This window comes from Cervus canadensis, chromosome 18 (genome assembly GCF_019320065.1).
Source record: "Cervus canadensis isolate Bull #8, Minnesota chromosome 18, ASM1932006v1, whole genome shotgun sequence".
Classification (NCBI taxonomy): Eukaryota; Metazoa; Chordata; class Mammalia; order Artiodactyla; family Cervidae; genus Cervus; species Cervus canadensis.
This window is the reverse complement of record NC_057403.1, coordinates 14,078,451-14,098,852: the sequence shown is the minus strand read 5'-3', so window position 1 is coordinate 14,098,852 and position 20,402 is coordinate 14,078,451. Positions and strand designations below refer to the sequence as shown.

The 20,402-nt window shown below is 64.3% G+C and overlaps 4 protein-coding genes across 7 annotated transcripts; all 4 read right to left on the bottom strand.

Moving 5' to 3' along the window:
* Positions 1-494: 494 nt before the first annotated feature.
* On the bottom strand, positions 495-12,784 carry U2AF2 (U2 small nuclear RNA auxiliary factor 2). The gene is made up of 7 exons (XM_043437689.1): positions 11,769-12,784; positions 8,093-8,228; positions 7,557-7,601; positions 7,212-7,315; positions 6,690-7,097; positions 3,312-3,850; positions 495-1,238 (listed from the first exon to the last, which is right to left on the bottom strand). Exons 1-7 carry the CDS (start codon positions 11,815-11,817, stop codon positions 1,104-1,106), a joined length of 1,416 nt encoding a protein of 471 aa, XP_043293624.1. The 5' UTR covers positions 11,818-12,784; the 3' UTR covers positions 495-1,103.
* A 673-nt stretch (positions 12,785-13,457) lies between these two features.
* Positions 13,458-17,148, bottom strand: CCDC106 (coiled-coil domain containing 106). Of its 4 annotated transcripts, none has more exons than XM_043437693.1 (6): positions 17,026-17,148; positions 16,282-16,348; positions 16,060-16,167; positions 15,795-15,971; positions 14,614-14,826; positions 13,458-14,244 (listed from the first exon to the last, which is right to left on the bottom strand). In XM_043437693.1, the coding sequence occupies exons 2-6, from the start codon at positions 16,301-16,303 to the stop codon at positions 13,928-13,930; spliced, it is 837 nt and encodes a 278-aa protein (XP_043293628.1). In that variant the 5' UTR covers positions 16,304-16,348; positions 17,026-17,148; the 3' UTR covers positions 13,458-13,927. The 4 variants fall into 4 exon arrangements, with proteins under 4 accessions (XP_043293628.1, XP_043293625.1, XP_043293627.1 ...); XM_043437690.1 differs by having other exon boundaries at positions 16,921-17,056; XM_043437692.1 differs by having other exon boundaries at positions 16,917-17,053.
* LOC122421232 (translation initiation factor IF-2-like) lies at positions 16,485-17,399 on the bottom strand. The gene is made up of 3 exons (XM_043437106.1): positions 17,026-17,399; positions 16,786-16,984; positions 16,485-16,739 (listed from the first exon to the last, which is right to left on the bottom strand). Exons 1-3 carry the CDS (start codon positions 17,397-17,399, stop codon positions 16,485-16,487), a joined length of 828 nt encoding a protein of 275 aa, XP_043293041.1.
* A 425-nt stretch (positions 17,400-17,824) lies between these two features.
* Positions 17,825-20,299, bottom strand: ZNF581 (zinc finger protein 581). The gene is made up of 2 exons (XM_043437699.1): positions 20,117-20,299; positions 17,825-19,543 (listed from the first exon to the last, which is right to left on the bottom strand). The coding sequence occupies exon 2, from the start codon at positions 19,522-19,524 to the stop codon at positions 18,928-18,930; it is 597 nt and encodes a 198-aa protein (XP_043293634.1). The 5' UTR covers positions 19,525-19,543; positions 20,117-20,299; the 3' UTR covers positions 17,825-18,927.
* Between the last annotated feature and the right edge of the window lie 103 nt (positions 20,300-20,402).

Genomic DNA, 20,402 nt, shown 5'->3' with positions numbered 1-20,402 from the left:
CGCCACTTCCTAGCCCCCGCCCTCCCACCCTTCGTCATTTCCGGCGCGCGGGCGCCGTGGCCGGGAACCTTTTGCCTCATTTCCGCCGCCGCCGGGAGCCAACACAGGGGCGGGGCGCAGGGAGAGTCTGGTCGGGAACGCATCGTCTCCAGACCACCCCCGCGCGCAAGCTCCGGGCCCCTGGGCCACGCGCCACCGCCGGCGGTGCCTTGGGCGACCTGAGTTCTTGGGCCCACCAACCCAGCCGGCTGCCCGCCCACCGCCCTCCCCGCTGTCTGCTGGGCCCGTTCACTGTCCCCTGCTCCCCGGGGCCACGCCCCGGCCCGTCCCAGCGCGGCCGGCCACGCAGTCGAGTGTCACTTCGCCAAGGGCACAGGCACCCACGTCGGGACGACAGCTGGGCCTCCCAGAGCCAGGCCTCAGCCTGGGGCCTACGGAACCCCAGAGACCTGGAGAGCGGAGGGTTCACACACACGGGACACGGAGCAGCTCCATAAAGTAAAATACAACAAAATGTTTAATGAGCAAATTCGTCTTAGCAAATATGAAACTGCCACAGAGAGGAGGAGAGGGACAGGGGCCATGGGGTGGGGGGCAGGTCCAGGAGACTAGAGAGAATCAACTACGTAAGAAACCAGGACACCGGGGCGAGGACCAGAGGCCAGGAGGACGGGAGCTGTGGTCCTGAGAAGGAAGGGGCAAGGTACCGGACCGGACAACAAAATTGAAAAGAGTTTGGCCATAAAATATAAACACGCTATGTTTCTACAGTGGGGAAGGGTAAGAGAAAGGGGGTATCCGGGAGAAGACTGCTTCAGGGAGGGGCTGTGGGGGTCCGACCCCGCCCTGCTGTCGCCCGCTCCCCGCCCTTCCCTCTGTGTCTGTGGGTGCGTGTGTCTGTGTGGGTCTGTGTGCGCACTTCCCCAGTCCCCGCCCCGCCCCAACCCCAGCCCGCCCCCACCCTTAATTGCTGCCATTCCAGTTGCTGCCGGCTGTCATTCGGCGGTCACTCCTCTGCCCATCGTCTTCAGAGGGGGAAAATGGGGGGAGCAGGAGAGGGAGAAGCCCCCAGCCAGCTCCGCCCCTGCCCTCCCCCGCCGCCTCTACCAGAAGTCCCGGCGGTGGTAAGAGTCGGGGTCACAGTATTTTGTGACGACCACTCTGTTGGCGAACTTGCGACCCGTCAGGCCCTGCATGGCTTTCTGGCAGTCAAACACAGAGGTGAACTCCACGAAGATCTGTAGGAACAAGACGAAGCTTGTGAAGACCCAGGCCTCTCTTAGCTCCCTCTCAGCAACCAGCAGCACCCACCCAAACCCAGAACTTCGCGGGAGGAAGAGGGCTGGAAAGCGGCCTCACCACAGGTGTAGGGACATTCACCCAACACCCTCCAGCGCCCCAGGATCAAAGACAGACAAAACACAGGGGCGTGGAGAGCAGAGGCAGGCTCGAGCCAAGAGCCGAAAGGGCCGGGCACAGGGCAGGCTCAAGGAGAGCAGTCTATCGCACTAGGCACCCCTGGGTGCTCCCCAGTCCCCAGGGGCCATGGTGTCTCCCCTAGACAAGGGATGAAATAAGGAAGGCTCAGCAATTGGTATTCACACCCAGGCTGATTCCAAAGAAAAAACCTGAACCATGATCTAGTCACGATTATCATCTTGCTTGAATCAGCAGCTGACAGAAGTGGAGGGAAGGGCAGACACAACCAGTCTAATTCGGAACAAGGGGAAACGGAGAATTCTAGAAAAGACGCCATGCTTCGACAAGCAAAAACGGCTTGCCGAAAAAAGAAGAGTCTGGATCCAACCTGCAGGGTTCTTACTTTGATCAAAACAACTGTAAAAAGACATCTTTGAGACAGTAAGGGAACTCAAACATGCCTGGGTAGAGAGATACGAACGGTTATCACGTGGGTTTTTTAAAATAAAAATGTTTTAATCCTGTTTATAGCAGTTCTCAGCCAAGGTGGATGTGTCCCCAGGGGGCACCGTCACGCCGGGCGCGGGACAGACCAGCTCCTAGCGTGTGGAGCGGGATGGGCCCAGGTGGCAGCACAGAACCCAGACCCGAGACAGCAGCGGCTCAGGCAGAGAGCAAGTGTGCGAGTGACACGAGACATGCTTTGTTTCAGCAAAGGCACAGAGGAGGAGCTGGGAAGCTGGAGGGGGAAATTCAGACTGTCAGGACCCTGGCATCCTGACGCTGGCCGATGGGGCGCTCTGACCCGACTTAAGTAGTATTCCGTACAGTCACTATCACCCTGACCATTTCTCTACTCCTATGTATGTTTGAAAAGAATGACAATAAAGTTTAGACACAAATCTGACAGGCGGATCCCAGAGACCGGGTAAGGTCTTCCCATCCATTTCCCCACCAACACCTCATGGAGGCATCTCCTGGGCAAGCCGCTCCTCTGCCCCAGGGCCAGTCCATCCAGCAGGCCCCACACTCAGAAAGCAAGTCCATCCAGCCCTCTGAGTCCACAGCACCTCGCTGGGACCCCAGCCCCCGGCATCACCCCTTCTCCTCTGACCTGCTCATCTCCCTGCTTCTCAGCTTCCGTCCTGCCCCATCACCCCAAGTCTGAGCATGTGACGACCCCCGCCCCCAACACACACGGACCACAGGGTCCAGGCACTGACACGCCTTCTCCCCATCCTCCTGCCAGACAATGGCAGACTGTTTGTCTGCAGAGCCCTGAAGACCACCCTGCCGTCACCCTGACCCGGGAAGTTCCAGCTCCGCAGGGCTGCACGCCCACCCCCGCCCTCCACTTGAAGACCTCACGGAGGTCTCCTGCACCTGCCCCGGCTAACCCTGTGCCCTCAGTGCTGCCCGCTCAGGACCTCCTGTGGGCCTCACCACTGCCACCCTTCCTGCTAAACCAGGGGCCCCACCCCGCCCCCAGGCCCCCCCAGACGCACGAGACAGCAGCCAGGGTCACAAGGCACACACGCTCCCCAGGGTATGGCAAGGTGCTGACACCCGAACGGTGGCAGGGCCAGCGTGCCTCAGCGGGCCGAGAATCAGAGTCTGGAAACCAAGAAGCGAACCGGGAGGAAGAGCTGGGGGCTCCCAAGCGAGCGTAGCCGGCCCGGGGACGGGGGCTGCAGCTGGGAGAAGCTTTTCACACTGTGCCCGAGGAGAGCCGACCACGCGCACAGGGGCACGCAGGAGCAGGTTTTGCGGCAAAGTTGCTTCGCTGCAGAGACGAGAGCTCGGCCGCAGCATTGCACCGCTGCCTCACACACTGCCAGGGTCAGAGCAGCGCACACCTGTGTGTGGGGGTGTGTGCATGTGTGAGCACGCACCTTCCCGCAGCCGGGCACCTCCACGCCGTCCACAGGCCGCGGGATCTCGATGGACTTGACGAGCCCGTACTTCCCGCACTCGTCGCGCACGTCCTCCACGATCTCCTCGTACTCCTCGTCGTCCAGCAGCTCGGCGGGCAGCACCATGTTCATCAGGCACAGCACCTCCGTCGGCTGCCCGCCCATCTGCACCTGCGAGCTCATCAGGCCGGGCACTTGCAAGGTCACGGGGGTCTGGCTGATGGTGCTCAGCGTGGCATTCTTGGCGCCCACACTCGCCCTCTGGACCAGCAGCTTCTTGTCTCCCAGCTGCATCCCGTTCAGCCCCGCGGTGGCCTGGTCCGTGACCTTGATGTCCACGTACTCACAGAAGGCGTAGCCCTTGGACAGCCCGGTGGCGCTGTCCTTGACCAGGTTGAAGGCCTTGAGCGGCCCGAACGACGCCAGCAGCTCTTTCACCTGGTCGTCGTTCAGGTAGTTGGGCAAGCCCCCGATGAACAGCTTGTGTGCAGAGTCCGGGACCACGGTGGACACGACTCCTGGCCAGGGGGCGGGGCGGGGGGGACAGGACAGGTTGCAATTCCCGGCACGGTCATCATGGGGACCTGGGGGATGTCTCCGGGGGGGCCCCCGCCTGGCCACCAGCCCCCTCCTCAGGGCACCCAACACCAGCGGGCACAGCCGCACACTGAGCCAGGTCAGCGACCACGCTCGCCCCAAGCTGTGGGAGCTCTCAGCCCCCAGGGAGGGTCGCAGGCCACGGCCTCGCCTCCCCTCCCGCTCTGGCCCCAGCTAGAACCCCCGCCCCCCCCGGGCCTGCCGCCCTTGCTCCTGGTCCTGGCCCGGCGGTACCTTAGGCCCAGCGTTCCATGTCCGTGAGGCTGGGCTGTGCCTACCCCCTCAGCACCCTGAGCTGCATCAGGTGGGGGCCCCTCAGCGGAGCAGGCCTCAGAACCACCAGGCACCCATTGGCCACGCCCCGTGCTGAGCACCCCCCCCTGCCCCCCACCGAGTCCCCCAGGGTCCTCCACCTCCCAGGGCCTGCACCCTGGCCGGCCAGCTCCTGACTGCCTTCAGGGCCCACTGCAGCCGGCCACCCAGCCCAGAGGACCACAGAGAAGCAGCATTCCACCCAGAGCAAGGCTCCTTCTGGGGGGATGGGGGGCGGATGAGAACAACAGGCTGGACTCCGGGCAGCCTAGCTCAGGGGAGCGCAGGCCGCGTCCCGGCCACCACCGCCCCGCCGTGGTCACATGGTCCTGAGGTCATGCGATGCAGACTGAGGCCCCGGGCCATGCGGGTGCCCAGAGCCCACACCCTGCCCAGCTCTCCCGCACGGGCACCAGGTCTGGCCTCACACGCCTGTTCTGCCCCTCAGCTCTTAAGCCTCCCCAGGTGTCGCCACCTCCTCGGCAGGAGCCCTCGCTGCCCCAGCACCAGCCTGGCCCGCAGGACGGACGGAGCCCAGGGCGGGAGCCTCCCAAGGCAGTCAGCTTTGCCCAGAGCCAAGGGCCAAGCCTGGCCCCAACCACTGCAGACGCCTCCGGACAACACAGGTGCACAGCCTCAGGCCGCACCCCTTCCATCCAGGGTCCTGAACTGTTTCTTCTCCAACCAAAAGCATCTGTTGAATTTTATCAAATGCATCTCCCTGGGGCTTCCCAGGTGGCTCAGTGGTCAAGAATCTGCTTGCAATGTGGGAGACCCGGGTTCGATCCCTGGGTCACGAAAATCCTCTGCAAAAACGAATGACAACCCACTCCAGTATCCATGCCGAGAGAATCCCACGGACAGAGGAGCCTGGCGGGCTACAGTCCACAGGGCCACAAAGAGTCAGACAGGACTGAGCGACTATCACTTTCACTTTCTCCCCTTCAATCATACAGTCAGATTTTTCATTGGAGTAGAAAGGAAAATTAAAATACTATGTTTAAGATTTGCCTGGTGGTCCAGTAGTTAAGAATCCACCCACCAACTCAGGACACAAGGGTTCAATCCCTGGCCCGGGAAGATCCCACTTGCTTCGGGGCAACAGAGCCCACACAACACAAATACTGATGCCTGAGCGCCCTCGAGCCCCACAACAAGAGAAGCCACTGCAACAAGCATTGCAACTAGAGAGAGTCCTCAAGCAGCAACAAAGACTTGCAGAGCAAAAGACAAAGTTTAAAAAAAACCTCAAAATTACAGAGAAACTTCTCTAGTTTGAGAACGCTTCATCACAGGCAGAATCTGGCTTCCTGTCCCCTCCACAGCCCAGGAAACACACTCCCCGGTCACTGTGGCTGAACCCCATCCCCTCCATGGAGGCAAATCCCAGGAGAAGAGACCGGCCGCAGTGACAGAGCCAGGCTCCCACAGGAGAAAGGTGACAGGCAGGCCTGCGCGCCACTCTGAGGCACTCTGCAGGTGGAGGGCAGCTCTGCAGTGCAGGGGCAGCTCTAACCCTGTACTACAGGACAGTCACGCCGCCGCCACACCCACAGGGCACCCCCGGACGGCGCCTGGCACGGCGGGCTAGGGCCAGCCTCCGTCAGCAGGATGCTTAGGATGCATGCGGGTCACCAGGAGGCACGGAAGCACGTCCTGTGGCCTGATCCCCCCAGACACACATGCACAGAAAACATGGCAAGTCAGCAGCAGGCCACGGCCTCCCACAAGCTCCCGAGAGAGCTGGCCTCCCCACACTCTCAGTGGGGACCAGAGAAGCCAGGTGGTCCCCAGGGGCCGCCCTCACTGCGCCCCACGCCCCCTGGCTTCACCAGGGGAGGAACGGACTGCTTCCATAAGGCACCCTTGGGTGTGAACCTCAGCCAGCACAGACTGTTCTCCACCCAGGGCGTGGTGACGCACACAGGCCCACCCTTCAGCACAGCCTGCAGGCCCAGTGCGGCCACGTGCCACGCCTGCATGGTCTGAGAGCTTTCCAGAAGGGCCTTTTACACTGTGGGTGTTACACGGCCCCCAACGCCAGCATCTCTGGACACTCAGGCCCGAGTGATAGAGAAGCTTCATCAGAGACAACGCAGCTGCAAAGCACAGCGCCTCTCCGGCCCAGCAGAGAGCAGACTCTGGCCACCCAGGCCTGCTTTGCTGCCCACCTACCCAGATGGCACTCACCACGGAGGGGAGTCCGGCTCCAAGCAAGGGGTGAGCGGAAGCCCCGAGACAGGAAAGGAGGGGACAGCCACCCATCAGGCCCGCGGAGGAGCTCAGCGGACACACGGGCATCCACATGGGCTCCAGCATGCTTGCACTGACCTGATGGCCCAGAGCATCCCACTTCTCCCAAGACCCTCGGCCTGCCCCAGCCCCTGACAGGCTGAGAGTCCCCGGGCTGGCCCTGCACACCCTTCAGGACCCCCCAAGCCCACTCACCAGGCACGTAGACAGAGGGGTTCTCCGACATGCCCGGCAGGGGCTGGTAGTCATGAGGCCTGCGGATCTTCAGCGACTGGCCCTGGAAGATGATGCCGTCGAAGGCCATGGCCTGGGTGGTCTCGTCCACCGAGCGGAACTCTAAGAAGGCAAAGTTCTTGTCCTGGTTGATCTGCACGGCCAAGACGGGGTTGCCGGGGGCCTGCGTCAGCCCCCCCAGGCGCATCTGAGCGTTGAAGAAGTCCATCATGGCCTCCTCAGTGACGCCGAAGGGGATGTTGCCCACGTAGAGGCGCCGGGCCTGTCTGGTCATCTGGCTCCCGACCACGGGCACCGGCGTCGGCGTCACAGCCAGACCGTCGGGGGTCATGGTGGGGAGGAGGGCGGTGGCTGGAATCTGACCGGCAGCTTCAAGAGGGACAGAAGGGGTCAGAGAACATGGGAGCACCGCCACCCCGGAGCTGGGTCGGCTGAAGGCCTCGCCCCTCCCCCCCACCCCCTGAGTCCAGGCGCGGAGCCCACCTTGCATGGCCTTGTACTGCATGGGGGTGATGTGTTCGAAGCCCGGCGGTGGCACGTCCCAGTATTTGCGGACCTTCTTCTTCTTCTCGTGGCGGGGGGAGCGACTGGGGGAGGCGGGAGGGGAGAGTGGGGCGGGGCGACCTCAGTCTGACCAAAGGTGGGCCTACGGGCCCCCCAGGCTCCCCTCGGCCCCCGGCTCGGCTCTCCAGGAGAGAGAGGACGTGGTCAGGGCCCGTTCCGGGCAGGGGACTCTTCCCGGTGCTCGGGCGGGCGGGGGAGGACAGGGCGGGGTGCGCGGGGGAGGCGGGGGAGGGCGTGGGGGGAAGGGGCAGAAGAGAAGCTCACATCAATCCACCGTGCTCCTCTTTAGCGCCTCTGGTCAAAGGTTTGCTGGGGGTGGGAGGGAAAGGTGTGGGGAGGGATGACTGGGGACCCTCATCTCCCCCGGACGCCGCACCCCCCCGAGGGCACTGAGCCCCAGGGCTGGGGCAGGGCATCGCCCCCAAGTCCCCCAGCCACGAGGAAGGAAGGAGGGCCAGACAGACCACCTTCCAGCTGGAGAGGCTGAGGTGGGAGGAGGCGGGGCACCCCCCCACCCGCCCTTCCACTCGTGACAGAGAGAACGGGGGGCAGCCTGGGAAAGGAAGAGGCGTCAGAGCAGAGAGCTGTCCCGAGAGACGCCTCCCTGCCCTGGGAAAGCAGAGCGCAGCCCGGGAAGCCGACGGAGAACCCAGACCAGACAAGGGAAAGGGGGGCCTGACCCCCAGACTCGCCCCCGGAAGCCCGGCAGAGAGAAGAAAACGGCCAGACACGACAGCAGAGCCCCTAGCCCCGCGCGGATAGGGGCCTGCGGCCCGGACGCAGCCCTGCCTCCCTGGTACCTGCGGCGCCGCCTGTCCCGGGAGGCGCTGCGCTGGTCCCGGTTGCGGCGGTCACGGCTCCGGCTGCGACGCTTGCGGTCCCGGCTCCGGGAGCGGCTGTGGCTGCGCTTGCGGTGCCGGTTCTCCTTGTCGCGCTCTGCGGGGAAAGGGCCGTGAGCTGGGCGGGGGCAGCCCGGCCCGCCCGCCCCCGAGGCCGCGCCCCAGCCCGGGAGGCCACCCCCACGGGGAAGGGCTCGCGGAGGGCGGGGCGGCAGGCTTCCTGTCCACGAGGGAGCCCGAGGGCCCTGGGGGCCAGGCGGGAGCAGTTACCTGAGGGAACAGGGCCTAGCAGGGCCCCGGGGCGTAAGGTACCTGAGTCTGCTCAGGAGGAGCTGGGGGGCCAGAGAAGACAGAGGAGGCTGGCTCCTGGTCCCCCTCCAGGGCTGAGGGGCCTGACCCAGGGTCGTCCCTGAGAGGGGCAGGGCTAGACGCTGGGGAATCAAGAGACCCAGTGATGTTTTCCTGAAGGGACCCGGCGACCCCTCAGGAGAGTCCTCCGCAACCAGCCGGCCCACGCCCCACCTCCGGGCCCGCGAAAGGCCGGGCGGGGCCGGGCAGCCCCGGGGGGCGGGGCACCCACCCGTCCCCACCCACCAAGCGAAAACGCCCTCCTGGGAGGCCCTGCCCACCAACCGAGGACCTAAAGTCCTGGAGGCCCCGCCCACCGCCCCGGGTGTTAAAGACGCAGGAGCTGGGTGGGGTGGGCGCTTGATCCACCGCGCCCCACGGCCGCTACAGCCGGGCCTTCAACCTCCCCTCCTTCCCCCAGCAGCCCGCCACCCTGTGAGGCACGAGGCTCCTGCCCCACACGGTCTGTAGCCCAGTCCCTCGGTTCAAAGACGACACTGGTTCCTCCGCTATGCTCAGACTCCAGTTCATTTTACCAGGAGGCGGGGGCAATAAGGAGAGGCTGTCAAAGCCTCACGCGTACTGCTTCAACTCTCATGCTCTTCCGATGCAACTACCGCGAGCTTTTATGAATGAGTTTTAACACTAAAACAAGCTACATACGCACCCGGGAAAGGAAAAAACCTCGTTGCAAACATTCAGATGCTGTCTAAAACCAGACTCTGCTGGTTTTACTCCCCGGGTTACTGTGGGAAAACACTTGGGGAGGGGGGGATCTCGCTCACAAAAGACTGAGGCTCGGGGAGGTCACGTGACTTTCCCTGCCCAAAAAGCCTGGATACAGGTGAAGCCTGAATGTGAACCCTTAAAGTTCAAGGGCAGCTAGGCAGGGACAATACCTCTAAACACGAAACAGGGAGACCCATTAGGGCCTGGCTAGAACCACGAGTGATGGTGGAATTGCCTCCTCAAAGATGAAAAAACTTAAACATGAAAAATACATCCAAGACTGGTACCAAGAGGGACGGGCAAGCAGTGTGAGGAGCGTCCTGGCCCTGGGTGGGGGGTGGACGACAACGGTTCTGGGCCTCTGGCTCCCCACTGCTAAGTCAGGCAGAGACCCTTCCCTGCAGCTGAGGCTCAGAAACAGACAGGCAGAGAGAGGTGGTCCCACAGGAAACAGCGGGGCCTGCCAGGTGCCGTAGACACAGACATGGAACCCAGGTCTCAGGGGCTGAGGCCTGGAGGACGCAGGACCGCCAAGACAGACTCGGGCAGAGCAGCACGTGGGCAAAGCTGCCCCATAAGGCAAGGGTAACCCCCGCCCCCACCCCCAGGAAAAAAAAACAACACCACACACACACAATGATCCAGCACAGATCAGAACAGGAAAGGAGCTCGGCTGCTCTAAATGCCATGGCCACCTCGTTGTGTGAACAACTCACCAACCCCAGGGACGTGCCCAGGCTGAGGGGACACCCAAGCAGAGACCAGACCGCGAGTGTCAGTGCCCCAGAGCAGCTCCATCAGCTCTGGCTGTCCAGCCTGGCAGGACGCGTCTCTGCAGCCCCGCAGGCTCAGGGGCCGTTTCAGCTATCCTGCACAAAACCGTGCAACAGCAACCAAACTCTAAACCCGTTTTCTCCTCTTATTTAAATGAGGCTCGCGGGCACCCCTAGGTGTACGGCTTGGGGACATCTGAAATGCGCCTCCACACTTCCTCCGAGTGAGCCCTTACACTAGGAACGATTTCACCGTTGAAAAAAGTATCACTTACTGGGCACTTAAAGGAGGCCAAGCCACATGCCACACACTGTCGGCATGTTGCCCCGCTGAATCTCAGCTCTGCCTCTGATCAGCTGAAATCTGGGAAAGCTTTTATTCTTGAGCCTGTTTCCTCCTCTGCGAAGGGCAGGAAATCACTTCAGCCTCACAGAGGTGTTACAAGAATCCACTTAGGAAAACTGCAGAAGAGCTTAGCAATGTGCGTGACACGTGGTGGGTGCTGTAAGCTTAACTATTATTACTGTTAATTCCAACATTCTAGAGACCAAAAAAAAAAAAAAACCAACAACAAAAAGCCGTCCATTACACGAAGGAAAAACAGGCCCACAAATACTTGGTAACTAATTAGGTGCTAGAACCCGCGCCTGCGCCCCTCCACAGTCCGTGCTGTTAAGCAGTGCATCATGTACGTGACCGACACCCTGTGGGTGCGCTTCCCCAGGCACAGCCTACTGATCCAGCCACCCCCTCCCCAACTTCGGGCTGGGCCAAAAGGGGAATCCCAGCGCCCCTCACTAGGCGCTCCAGACACAAGCAGAGTAAGCCTCAAGCCCGCCACCTTCCCTCGACCTAAGTTTAAGTTTCTTCACTCTCAAACCGGATTAAGAAAGCAAGGAAACCTGCTAACTGTCCTACACCTCTCCCAGCGCTAACGTTCTTGGGGTCCCCAAACTAATCACGGCCCCGTGCTTGGACTCGGCGTCTCCCGAGGGGGACGCGCCTCCCGCCCTCCAAAGTGAAGCGAGCCCCCTCCTCGCTCAGTGCCCAAGTGTCCGCTCCACGCTGAGATTTAAGAGGCTGGTGCGATAGTGCAGGCCGTGGGGAGAGATGACAGGCAAACAGTCCGCACTGCGACCGCCGGGGGAGCCAGGGCCCCGAGAAGGGGTGCAGGGATGCGGGAGGGTCACGGAGCTCGGACATTGCGGCCCTTCCACCGGCGCCAACGCTGGCGCCCGACCCCAGCGGCCCGCGGGGACCAGGCGGCCAGTGAGCAGGACGAGGGGCAAAGGAGCCGGGGCGAGAGGTGCTCCCCACGCGGCACTGCCAGCGCCCACGTGAAGGGGTACCCACGACCGCCATTTTGGAACAAAGGGGGCGTGGAGAACCAGGCGGAGGACCCAGCCGGAAGCGGAAGTGCCAGTGCGTCGGGCGAAAAGGAGTTGCGGGACTCATCTATGCAATCTCCTTTCCAGATTAAAAAACGCGTAAGTCCATAAGGTGACACCATGCGAGCCCGCCGCGCCGGCGGCGCCTCCAACGCGGACCGCGCTGGGCGCGGAACGGAGCGCGATGCGCATGCGTCCAGGTCCGCGCCCGCCGCCCCCGCTCCGCCGCGCGCGGCACGCCAGGCGGTCACGTGAGCAAGGCGCGCGCTGCGGGACGGGAGGGGGGGGTGCGCCGCGCGGCCCTGAGAAGAGGGGAAAACGACGGGGAAAATGGCGGGGGACACGGAGGGAAGCCAAGAGCCGCCCCGCCCGCTGCCCCTATCCTCCGGCGCTCTCACCTTGCTTATTCTCGTTGAGCTGCCGCTCGAACTCGTCGAAGTCCGACATGCTGAGGCGGCCGCGTAGGGCGCTGTGCAGCTTTCGCTTCGCCTTGCCGCGCGCCCGCTCCGGCCGCTTCGGCTACTTCCGCCGCTACCTTCGGCTACTTCCGGCCGCCGCCGGCGTTCCACCGCCTCCTACCTAATCAAGGCCTGGCTGCCCGCCCCGCCCCGCCCCGGCTCCGCCCCTCCCCGCCTGCGCGCCCGCGAGGTGCCCCTCCCCCCAGGGTCTGGCTCCGAAACGCGTCGGCTATTTCCGGACCGTAAAGGAAAGCGTCCGGAGCGGTGACTACGGCTGCTTCCGAAAACACCCGAAGTGAGGGTTTCACGGACTCTCCCAAGTTTTCGTAACTTTTCGGATATTAGCTCTTCCACGTTCGGATGTTTTCGGAGGTCCTCGCGTTCCTCTGCACCCAGCCCCCTCTAAGAATCCGGCTTCTTCGGAAAATTCAAACCGTCCCTTTCACTGCTTGCGCTGATTCTCCCCGCTCTTCTCCACCGGCCAGTCCGAGCGAATCGGCTACTTCTGACAGTCCTAACCGTCCCGGATTCGGCACTTTCCGAAGGTTTCCGGCGCTCGCCTTCGGACCCAGCCAAAGATCAAGCTATTTCCAAACTTCGGCTCCTTCCGGAGATTCCAGTGGCCCCCTCCTCCCCTCCCGGAGAACTTCGGCTCCTTCCGCCACCACTTCGGGAAGACCCCCCCCCCCCACTCACGAGTGACAGCTTCGGCTTTTTCCGTCAGGGCTTCGGCTCCTTCCGGCTCCGGGAACCGAAAAGGGAGGGAGGACGGAGGCGAGGTGGGTCAGGGGAGAGGAAACGGAGAAGGGAAGCGTCCCAGCTCTCGGCACCTGACTCTCCGGGTGGGGAAAGGAGAGGAAAAGAAGGGCCGGCCCTGCGAAGGGCCTAAGAAGGCTGCGCGAGACAAAAGCAGCCAGCTGGGTAAAGGGTGCGCGCGGCCGCTGCGGAGGTTGCCAGCGCGGCTTCGTGCGCCTGCGCAGGGTGAAAGGGGGGGGGGGCGAGATGGGCTTCTGCGCCTGCGTAAACGTCGGTCTGAGCCGAGGTTTCTCAGCTGCTCCAGAAGGACCCCCCCACCCCTGCTTCCAGATCCGTCAGCGCGCGTGCGCGAGTCTTCCCCTTTTCCCCCGGGGAGGGCACCGCATTCCCGACCGTTAGGCTAGGCCGCCCCCTCTACTAGTTGCCGTGGCAACCGCACAAGCGCGCTTGCCCCTCCCGCCGCGCAGGCTCCTCGAGCGACGCAGCGGATACTTCCGGGAGACGGATAATCTCGCGATACCGCCTCCTGGCGGAGTCCTCCGCTCGGAGGTTCCAGGCTGCCCCGGCCGGCCGCCTCGGCCGGCCGCCTCCGCCGGAGGTCGTGGAGTCCCTCCTCCTGCCGTGGTGCCTCTGGTCCCAGTAGCCCAGCGGGTGGTGCTCTTGCACTTTCCGCGGAGCGCTGCCCCGCCCCCGAGTTCCCCAGGGCAGCGCTGCCACGCCTCCCACCCCTGCCTTTGCGGAGGCTAATTACACCCTGTCTCTCTGAGTTACTCGGCTCCCGCCTGACGGTCCGCGCTCCCGAATCCTCCAGAGCCCCCGTCACCGTCCCCGCTGCACCGGCCACCCCCTGCCCAGAAAAAGGCCGGGGCCTGGTTTATTCCAAATTTTATCATCTTTTTAATTTAAATTCTCTTAATAGCTCTGTCTCACGTGAACTCGGGCGGGGCTGGGGTGCGGGCGGGGTGTGTACAGTGGCCTCGCCCCGCAGGGTCCCGCAGTCTTCCCAGGAGGGAGGGCCCAGCGAGGGCAAGACGGTGCCGCTTAGGTGCGGGGGTGCCAGTGGTCAGGGAAGACAGAACCGGGCCCTGGATGGTGGTCCTCTTGGAAGCGTGACTAAGCGAGGACCGCCCCCAACCCAGGGAAGGCGGAGGGCAGGGTGGACGCTAGGGCTGTGAGAGGCCCAGGGGACAGGCCTATGTACAGGGGGCCTTGGGAGGGGGTGGCGGTCCGCGCGGAAACGAGCCGCCCTCGTGGGGGCCCACCACTCGTGCACACGCCGGCCCCGCACGCCGGGCAAGGGAAGCAGGGGCCGGAGGGCGGGCGCCGGGCCGGGTGGGGTAGGATCACCGCTTGAAGCGGTATGTGATGGGAAGCAGCAGCTTGCTCTTCTTGAGGGCCTGCACCTTCTTGAGGGTCTCCTCGTCCAGGGCCAGGAAGCAGCGGCGCGAGTACTCAAGCAGGCGCTCCTTGGAGGGGTCAAACTCGCCCACCTCGGCCAGCTTCTCCGGGGCCACGATGAGCAGCTCCGCGATGGGCGTGGTCAGTGCCACCGTGTTGCGGTCCACTCGGTGGTGTTCGAAAGCCCGCGACATGCTCTTCAGCTTCTGGAAGGTGCCCAGGATCTTCTTGTAGCGGCAGAGCACCCCGTCTGCGTCCTTCACTGCAAGCCGAGGACAGGGGAGAGTGTTGGGGGTACAGAGACGGCGGGGGGGGGGGGGGGAGTGTTGAGGGAGAAAGGGGAAGCAGGAAGACCAGGAGGCTAGCTGTGAGTTACAGAAGGTGGGAGAAGGGGAGACGGGCAGGCCTGGGGAGGGCCCCAGCGCGGGGAAGGGCTGCATTCCTCCCAGTCCTCCTGGGCCATCGCTGCCTACCCCGGAACCCTAGGCTCTGGAGAGGCAGCTGCGAGGGTGGGCCATAAACCAGGACCACCCACGGAGGCCCGGACAGTCAGCCAGGTCTGATCGCAGATGGGGGCGACGGGGAGAGGGGAGCTCACACAGGCCCCCAGCCCCGCGCTTCCCCAACTCACCCCGCTGCCTCTCCCGGGCCTTGGGCTTGCCGAAGCGCCGCCGGCCTGGGTCTCCTTTCTGCCTCTGTCTCTTTCTCTCCACGGTGCTGCCTTCTTCAGATGCCCCGCTGAGCGAGGAGGCGGCCGACTCGGGGTCTGAGGCCTCGCCCCCGGTCCCCCCTCGGCCGTCCCCCTCGGCCCGCCGAGGCCCTGGCTTCCCCCGGCAGTGGTCGTCTGGAGAGAGGCGGGAAGACACGCACACGCATGAACTGCGGGAACAGGACAGCGAGGTGGTGGGCGGCAGGTCACAGAGCCCCGGGAAAGGGGGTCCCCCAGGAGGAAGTGCAGCACAGACGCCCAGCTGAACACAGTAAACTAGGCCGGGATTTGGGGGTCCTGGGTGGAGCGTGGCCTGAGGCTACTCAGACTTGGTGCAAGAGGTCTGGGGGAGGGGCCCAGTGGACCAGGCCAGTACCGCGGGGACCTCAGGAGAGTGTGATTTTGTGGGGTTCTCACAGTGGAGTTTTCTGGGGACCCAGTGAGGCCTCCAGAAGAGTGGAGGCAGGCAAGGCCTCGGTGGGGGTGTGGGGTTCAAACACCAAGACAAATAGTCTCTGGGTCTAGTCCCTTGGGAAGGGCAGGCCCCCGCCCTCACCCAGACTGGCAAGCTGCCCAGCTTCTGATGCATGCCCTCCTTCCAACAGCAGGTTCAGAGCCCGCTGCTGGTTTTCCCACGAAGAAAGTCCAGGGGCCCCTGCCCCTGACCATCCTGTGTGGGTTTCCCCATGCAACCCAGGCTAGAGGTGGCGCCAGAGCACAGGGGTCCCCAGTGAGGTAGGTGTTGAGAAAAACCGCAGGGCACTCGCCCTGACTCTCAGATGACTTCCCAGAGAGGGAAGTGGAAGCTTTCAAGGGAGCCAGCCAGGGGTTGACCACCAGCGGGGGAAAGAAGAGGCTGGATCCTCCAGGCCACTGCTAAAAATGCGGTCCAGGAAAGCCCCCGTGGGTAGGGGTCGGGGCAGTGCTCAGGACCCAGACAAGCAGGCCACAGTCCTGCCCATTAGCAGAATGACTCAGGCAGGAAGGAGGCTGGGCTTGGAGCCCACGGAGAGCCACCAAAAGAGAAGCGTGAATGTGAAGGCACGGTGTCCCTGAAGAGGGTGGAGCGGGGTGCCCTGGTTAGGGGCGGGGGACACCCTCACCTGTGTCCAGTCGCGCAGAGGAAATGAACTTGTCCAGCTGGCACCGCAGGAAGTCCCGCTCCTCCTCCAGGTCCTCAATGCGCTTCTGCAGCCAGGAGTTCCTCTCCAGGGCCAGGTGCAGCTGGGCCCGGACGCCATTCATCAGGGCCGCTGTCGGGGAAGCAGCCTCCGCCGGCTCTAGGGGCGGTTGGCCCTGGTCACACCCCAGGCCTCAAGGACCCCGGCTGGTCCCCCACGGGACTCAGTCCCCCACCGGTCCACTCACCCTCGAAGTTCCCCCGAGAGGGGCTCAGGCTGTAAAAGATCTGCGGGTCCAGGTGGGGCGTCTCATCGAACGGGATGGAAATCTCCAAGGCCTCGCTGTCCTTCTTCACTGGAGGAGAGAGGCTAGGCTCACCCAAAGGAGGTCCCGGGGCCTCGGACCAGCCCCCGGCCAGGGAGGAAAGCGCAGGGGCTGGGGTGGGTTGAGCAGGGGCCGGTTCCTCACCTGGCCTCCTCCGGCTGTTCATGGTGCGGCCTTCTGCAGACCCCGGCAGCTGAGCGCCTCAGGGCCACTGGACAAAAGGGGCAGCCACAGATGGAGGAACACAGATGGGCTTCTGGGGGGCATTCCGGGGGACCTGGGGCGCTCGACGTGGGGAGGGCTGCTTGAGGGCCGGGACTCGTGGGTCTGACGGAGGCGGGTCTGACTTAGGACACCTGGGGTTGCAAACTCCTAGGCTCTAGGGAGTTGGGGGCTGGAAGAAGGAGGACCCGTGGGGTCGACGGAGCACGGTTCTCCTGGCCGAAGTAGGCCGACGGGGTCTCGACGCAGGTCACCGGCCTGGGAGAGAGTGCCCCAACTTCCAGGCGCAGGGTGGGGATCCCAGCCACGGTTGGACCTCCCCGCCCACGGGTAACCCCCGGGCTCGTGCGGGCGAGCACCGGCCTGTCGCCCGCGGGGGACTGGGGGCGCGGGGGAAGGTCATGCGTGGGGATGCGCCGCCCCCACCCTTTGTCCCGCGGGCGGGAGGGCCGGCGGCTGCGAGTGGTCCCCGCGGGGGATGCGCCTGGCCGCAGGGGCGGACGCAGCCACCACCCTCCCAGTGCCCGGGGCTGGGCTGGCCAGGGCCCTCCGCTCACCCACCCGCGCGCGGAATCCGGCCCGGGGACCGACGGCGTCGGCGCACATGCCCGGCGCCGGGGAGCGTCTGCAAAGAGTGACGGGGAGCGAAAGGAAGCGACCACCCACCCGCGGGCGGGGCGGAGGCGGTGGTGAGTCTCGGAGACAGGCGATGGGGAGGGCAGGCAGCCGGGGCCGCCTGGTGGGCAGGTGGCGTGCCTCGTCCCGGGTCCCCGGTGAGCTGGCCGTTTGCGGCGGAGACCCGGGTCGCACTTGCGCGATGGCCCCTTGCAGTACTCCCCCGCCCTCGGCGAAGCGTAGTCAGGGAACGTCACGAAATTCCCAATTCCTGGAGAGCTGGCGGCGCCCGGGGTCATTCGGGTGGGTGAGGAGGCGCCGGGTCGGGTTTGGGAGACGTAGAGAACAGTGGGGAAAGTTGAGGATCCCCTTAAGAGAGGTGGTGGGAACTGGCCGGGGTGGACCCCCGCGACCCGCTCCTCCATCTCCCATGGGCTGAGCATCCCGGGCCGCAGAGTAGTGTTACCCCTCCCCTAAAATAAAGGCCTAAAAACCAGTCCCCGTCCTGGTGTTATTAATAGCTGGCTTTGCAACTTTCGGAGCTGGATCCCAGTCCTGGCCGCTCCTTCGCAGCCTCGGTTTTCTCACCTGTAAAGTGGGGCGATTATAATCCCTTCTAGGTCTGTTGTGGGGATAGAATGATACGACACAGACAGAACGCTCAGCCCAGCGCCCAGCCGGGGCCAGAGCTCAAGCTCAGGGCCCTGTGAGTGTTATCTGGAGTCAGATTATGGAACGCTCCCTCTCTGGGGAGTAGAGACAGCTGGTTTGCTCCTCCACCCAACAAGAGGTCGGAAGACGAGATGAGGCCCCGCACAGTGCCTGACACAGCTCTGACACGCAAAGAAAATTCAGTGAGAGAGCAGGTGTTTATTCGGCTTTTGCCCCAGCGCCACCTGCCTCTCCTCCCTCTCTCCGGTAGCTTCTGTGCTCCGAAATTCCTACCGGCCCTTAAGAGAGCAGTGCTTTTTACCCCTGCAGCTGGAAAGTCAACAGTCTTGGCCACGCGCCCCTCCTATTCACTTCACTACGGGGGTCAAAACGTGCAGGGGGAGGCACCTACCCTAGTTCGGTGTCTTTCAAACTACATATTCATGCACAGAAAATTTAATATGGTAGAATGAAATCGGTAATTAGTCTAAAAAATGAAGTAGATGGAAAAAAACATGAGGCCTGCACACAGCAGAAGTAACTATTGTTAAACCTTTGTTTTGCATGTATTTTGTGTATCTGTATACCGGGTTGCCATATAAAATGTGTTTCTTACAATGGGTCGTGGTTTTTAGAGAGTGAAGATTAAAAACACTGCCTCAATGACACAGGTGGTCAGGAGCCAAGCTCGGATGAACCCCAGGGCAGGCCAACCTTCCCATTCCCCAGCCAGGTGGGCCAGGCACTTGCGAAGTCTCCCTGCCAGGCAGTGGGCAGAGGCAGTCTCCCAGAACCGACCTCACGTGCTCAAAGTGGGAACACGTGTTGAGTGAGTGTCCAGTCTCCACCTCTGGCTGGAGAGTGGGAGGCAAGTGTGGGGCCCTTTCCCCCAGCACCGCACATTGTGGGGGCGGGGGGGAGGTGGGTCTCAGGAAGGCAGTGCAGATTCCTGGTGGCCCCCAGGCACAGTTTTCAGGCCCGAGAACGGTAACACACAGCACTCTTGCCCCGACCCGGCCCAACCCCAGCAGTCAGCGCTCAATCGTGGAATCGCTGGTGTCTCTGAGGTTAGAGGGTTCCATTCAGGAAACGTGCGGGTCTTGTTCCCATCTTATCTCCCAAACACCCGGAGATGACTGCAGGGCTTCTCCTTAAGGCCGGGGTCGGCCTCCTCGCGGAGGTGGGTCTGTGTTTGTGTCCAGGGCTCCCTGGTGCTCGCCGGCTGTCTGGGGACGACAGGCGCCCATGTGCACACAGCCTCCCCCGCGAATCCCGCGGTACCTGGGGGGCCCGCAGCCTGGCTCAGGGGTGCTTCCACCGCGTGTGCTTCTGCAGTGTGCTCTGCTCCATGAACCGGCGCGGGCAATGCGGGCACTGGTAGGGGCGCTCCCCGGAGTGGACCCGGCTGTGCTGGGCCAACTCGCCCGCCTCTCGGAAGCGGCGAGGGCACAGCGGGCAGCCGTGGGGCCGCCCGCCGCCTGCCCGGTGAATGGAGTGGTGGCGCGCCAGATGGCTGGCCCGCTTGAATGCCTTCCCGCAGGTGTCGCACTCAAAGGGCTTCACCTCCGAGTGGGTGATGCTGTGTCGCTGCAGGTAGGACATGTACTCGAAGACCCGGGAGCACACGGGGCAGCTGTAGCATTTTTTCTGGGCCGACGCCCCATCGGGCCCGGTCTCCCTCTGCGACTCCTCGTCCACCAGTACGGTGTACGGGACGCCCTGGGTGTCTATGAGCAGGTAGTGGTTGGGCCTGGAAGGAGAGGACGAGGTCTGGGGACATCCTGTGGAGCAGGAAGGTCCGGGCTCTGGGGACCCGCCCGTCCGAGGGGGAGGGGCCTGCATGGCCTCAGCGGAGGGAAACGCCAGGGGCCGGGGGCCGGGGGCCGGCAGCACCAGCATCCGGATGGGTGGCTGAGGCCTGGGGGGTGGGAGACAGGACGAGGAGGTCACGCGGAGGCGGGAAGCTCGGCCCCACGGGCTCCGTCCTTCCCGCTCTGCGTTCCCTGCTCCGGACCGCTGCATCTTCTGCAGCGCTACCCTGACTCCGTGACCCTGAGGCTCCCAGGCGCCCCCGAGGCTCCCAGGCGCCCCCTCCTCGAGACACCTCTCCCTTCGTTCCCACCGCCGACCGCAGGCGCGGGGTCTCTTTGTAGCTGTCTGCCCTCCTCAGCTCACAAGTCGCCCGCAGGCCCCACCCATCAGGCCGCTGACCCGGCCGTGGGGGTCAATGCCCGCTCCGGGCGCCCCCTCGGCCTGCGCCCGGGCCCTCTCGGGTGGGCGGCCGCGTCGGGAGCCCTGTGCGCCCGGCCCCCTGCGCGTTCCGTGCGGGGCACGCCCACCCGCCCCCACTCCCGGCGGCGTGCCCCTGCTCCGCAGGCCTCCGCCCCGGCCCCGGCCTCTCTGCCCCGCCCCGCGCTCGGGGCCTCGCACGCCCGGCCCCGCCCCGCGCCGCGGCCCGCTCCGGCTCCCGCCCGCCTCCCGGCCCCCGTACCCGGTGCAGCAGCCTCTCGGGTCCGGGCGGCTCCTGATCGGCCCCGGGTTCCCCGCGAGGGTGCAGGCGGCGGCGGGCCGGGGGCGTTCGGCGCGTCCCTCGGGAGCTAGCGGCGCAGAGGAGGGGCGGAGAGGACCGGGGGACGGAGGAGAGGGTCCAGGGCAGGACGGTGGGGGCGGGGCGCACGGGCCGCCGGGAAACGGCTCCGGCCGGAAACGCGCGCCGGGACGGCGGTTCCCACGTGCTCACGGTCCGGCGTCACCACCCGCGCCCGCCCCAGCCCCGC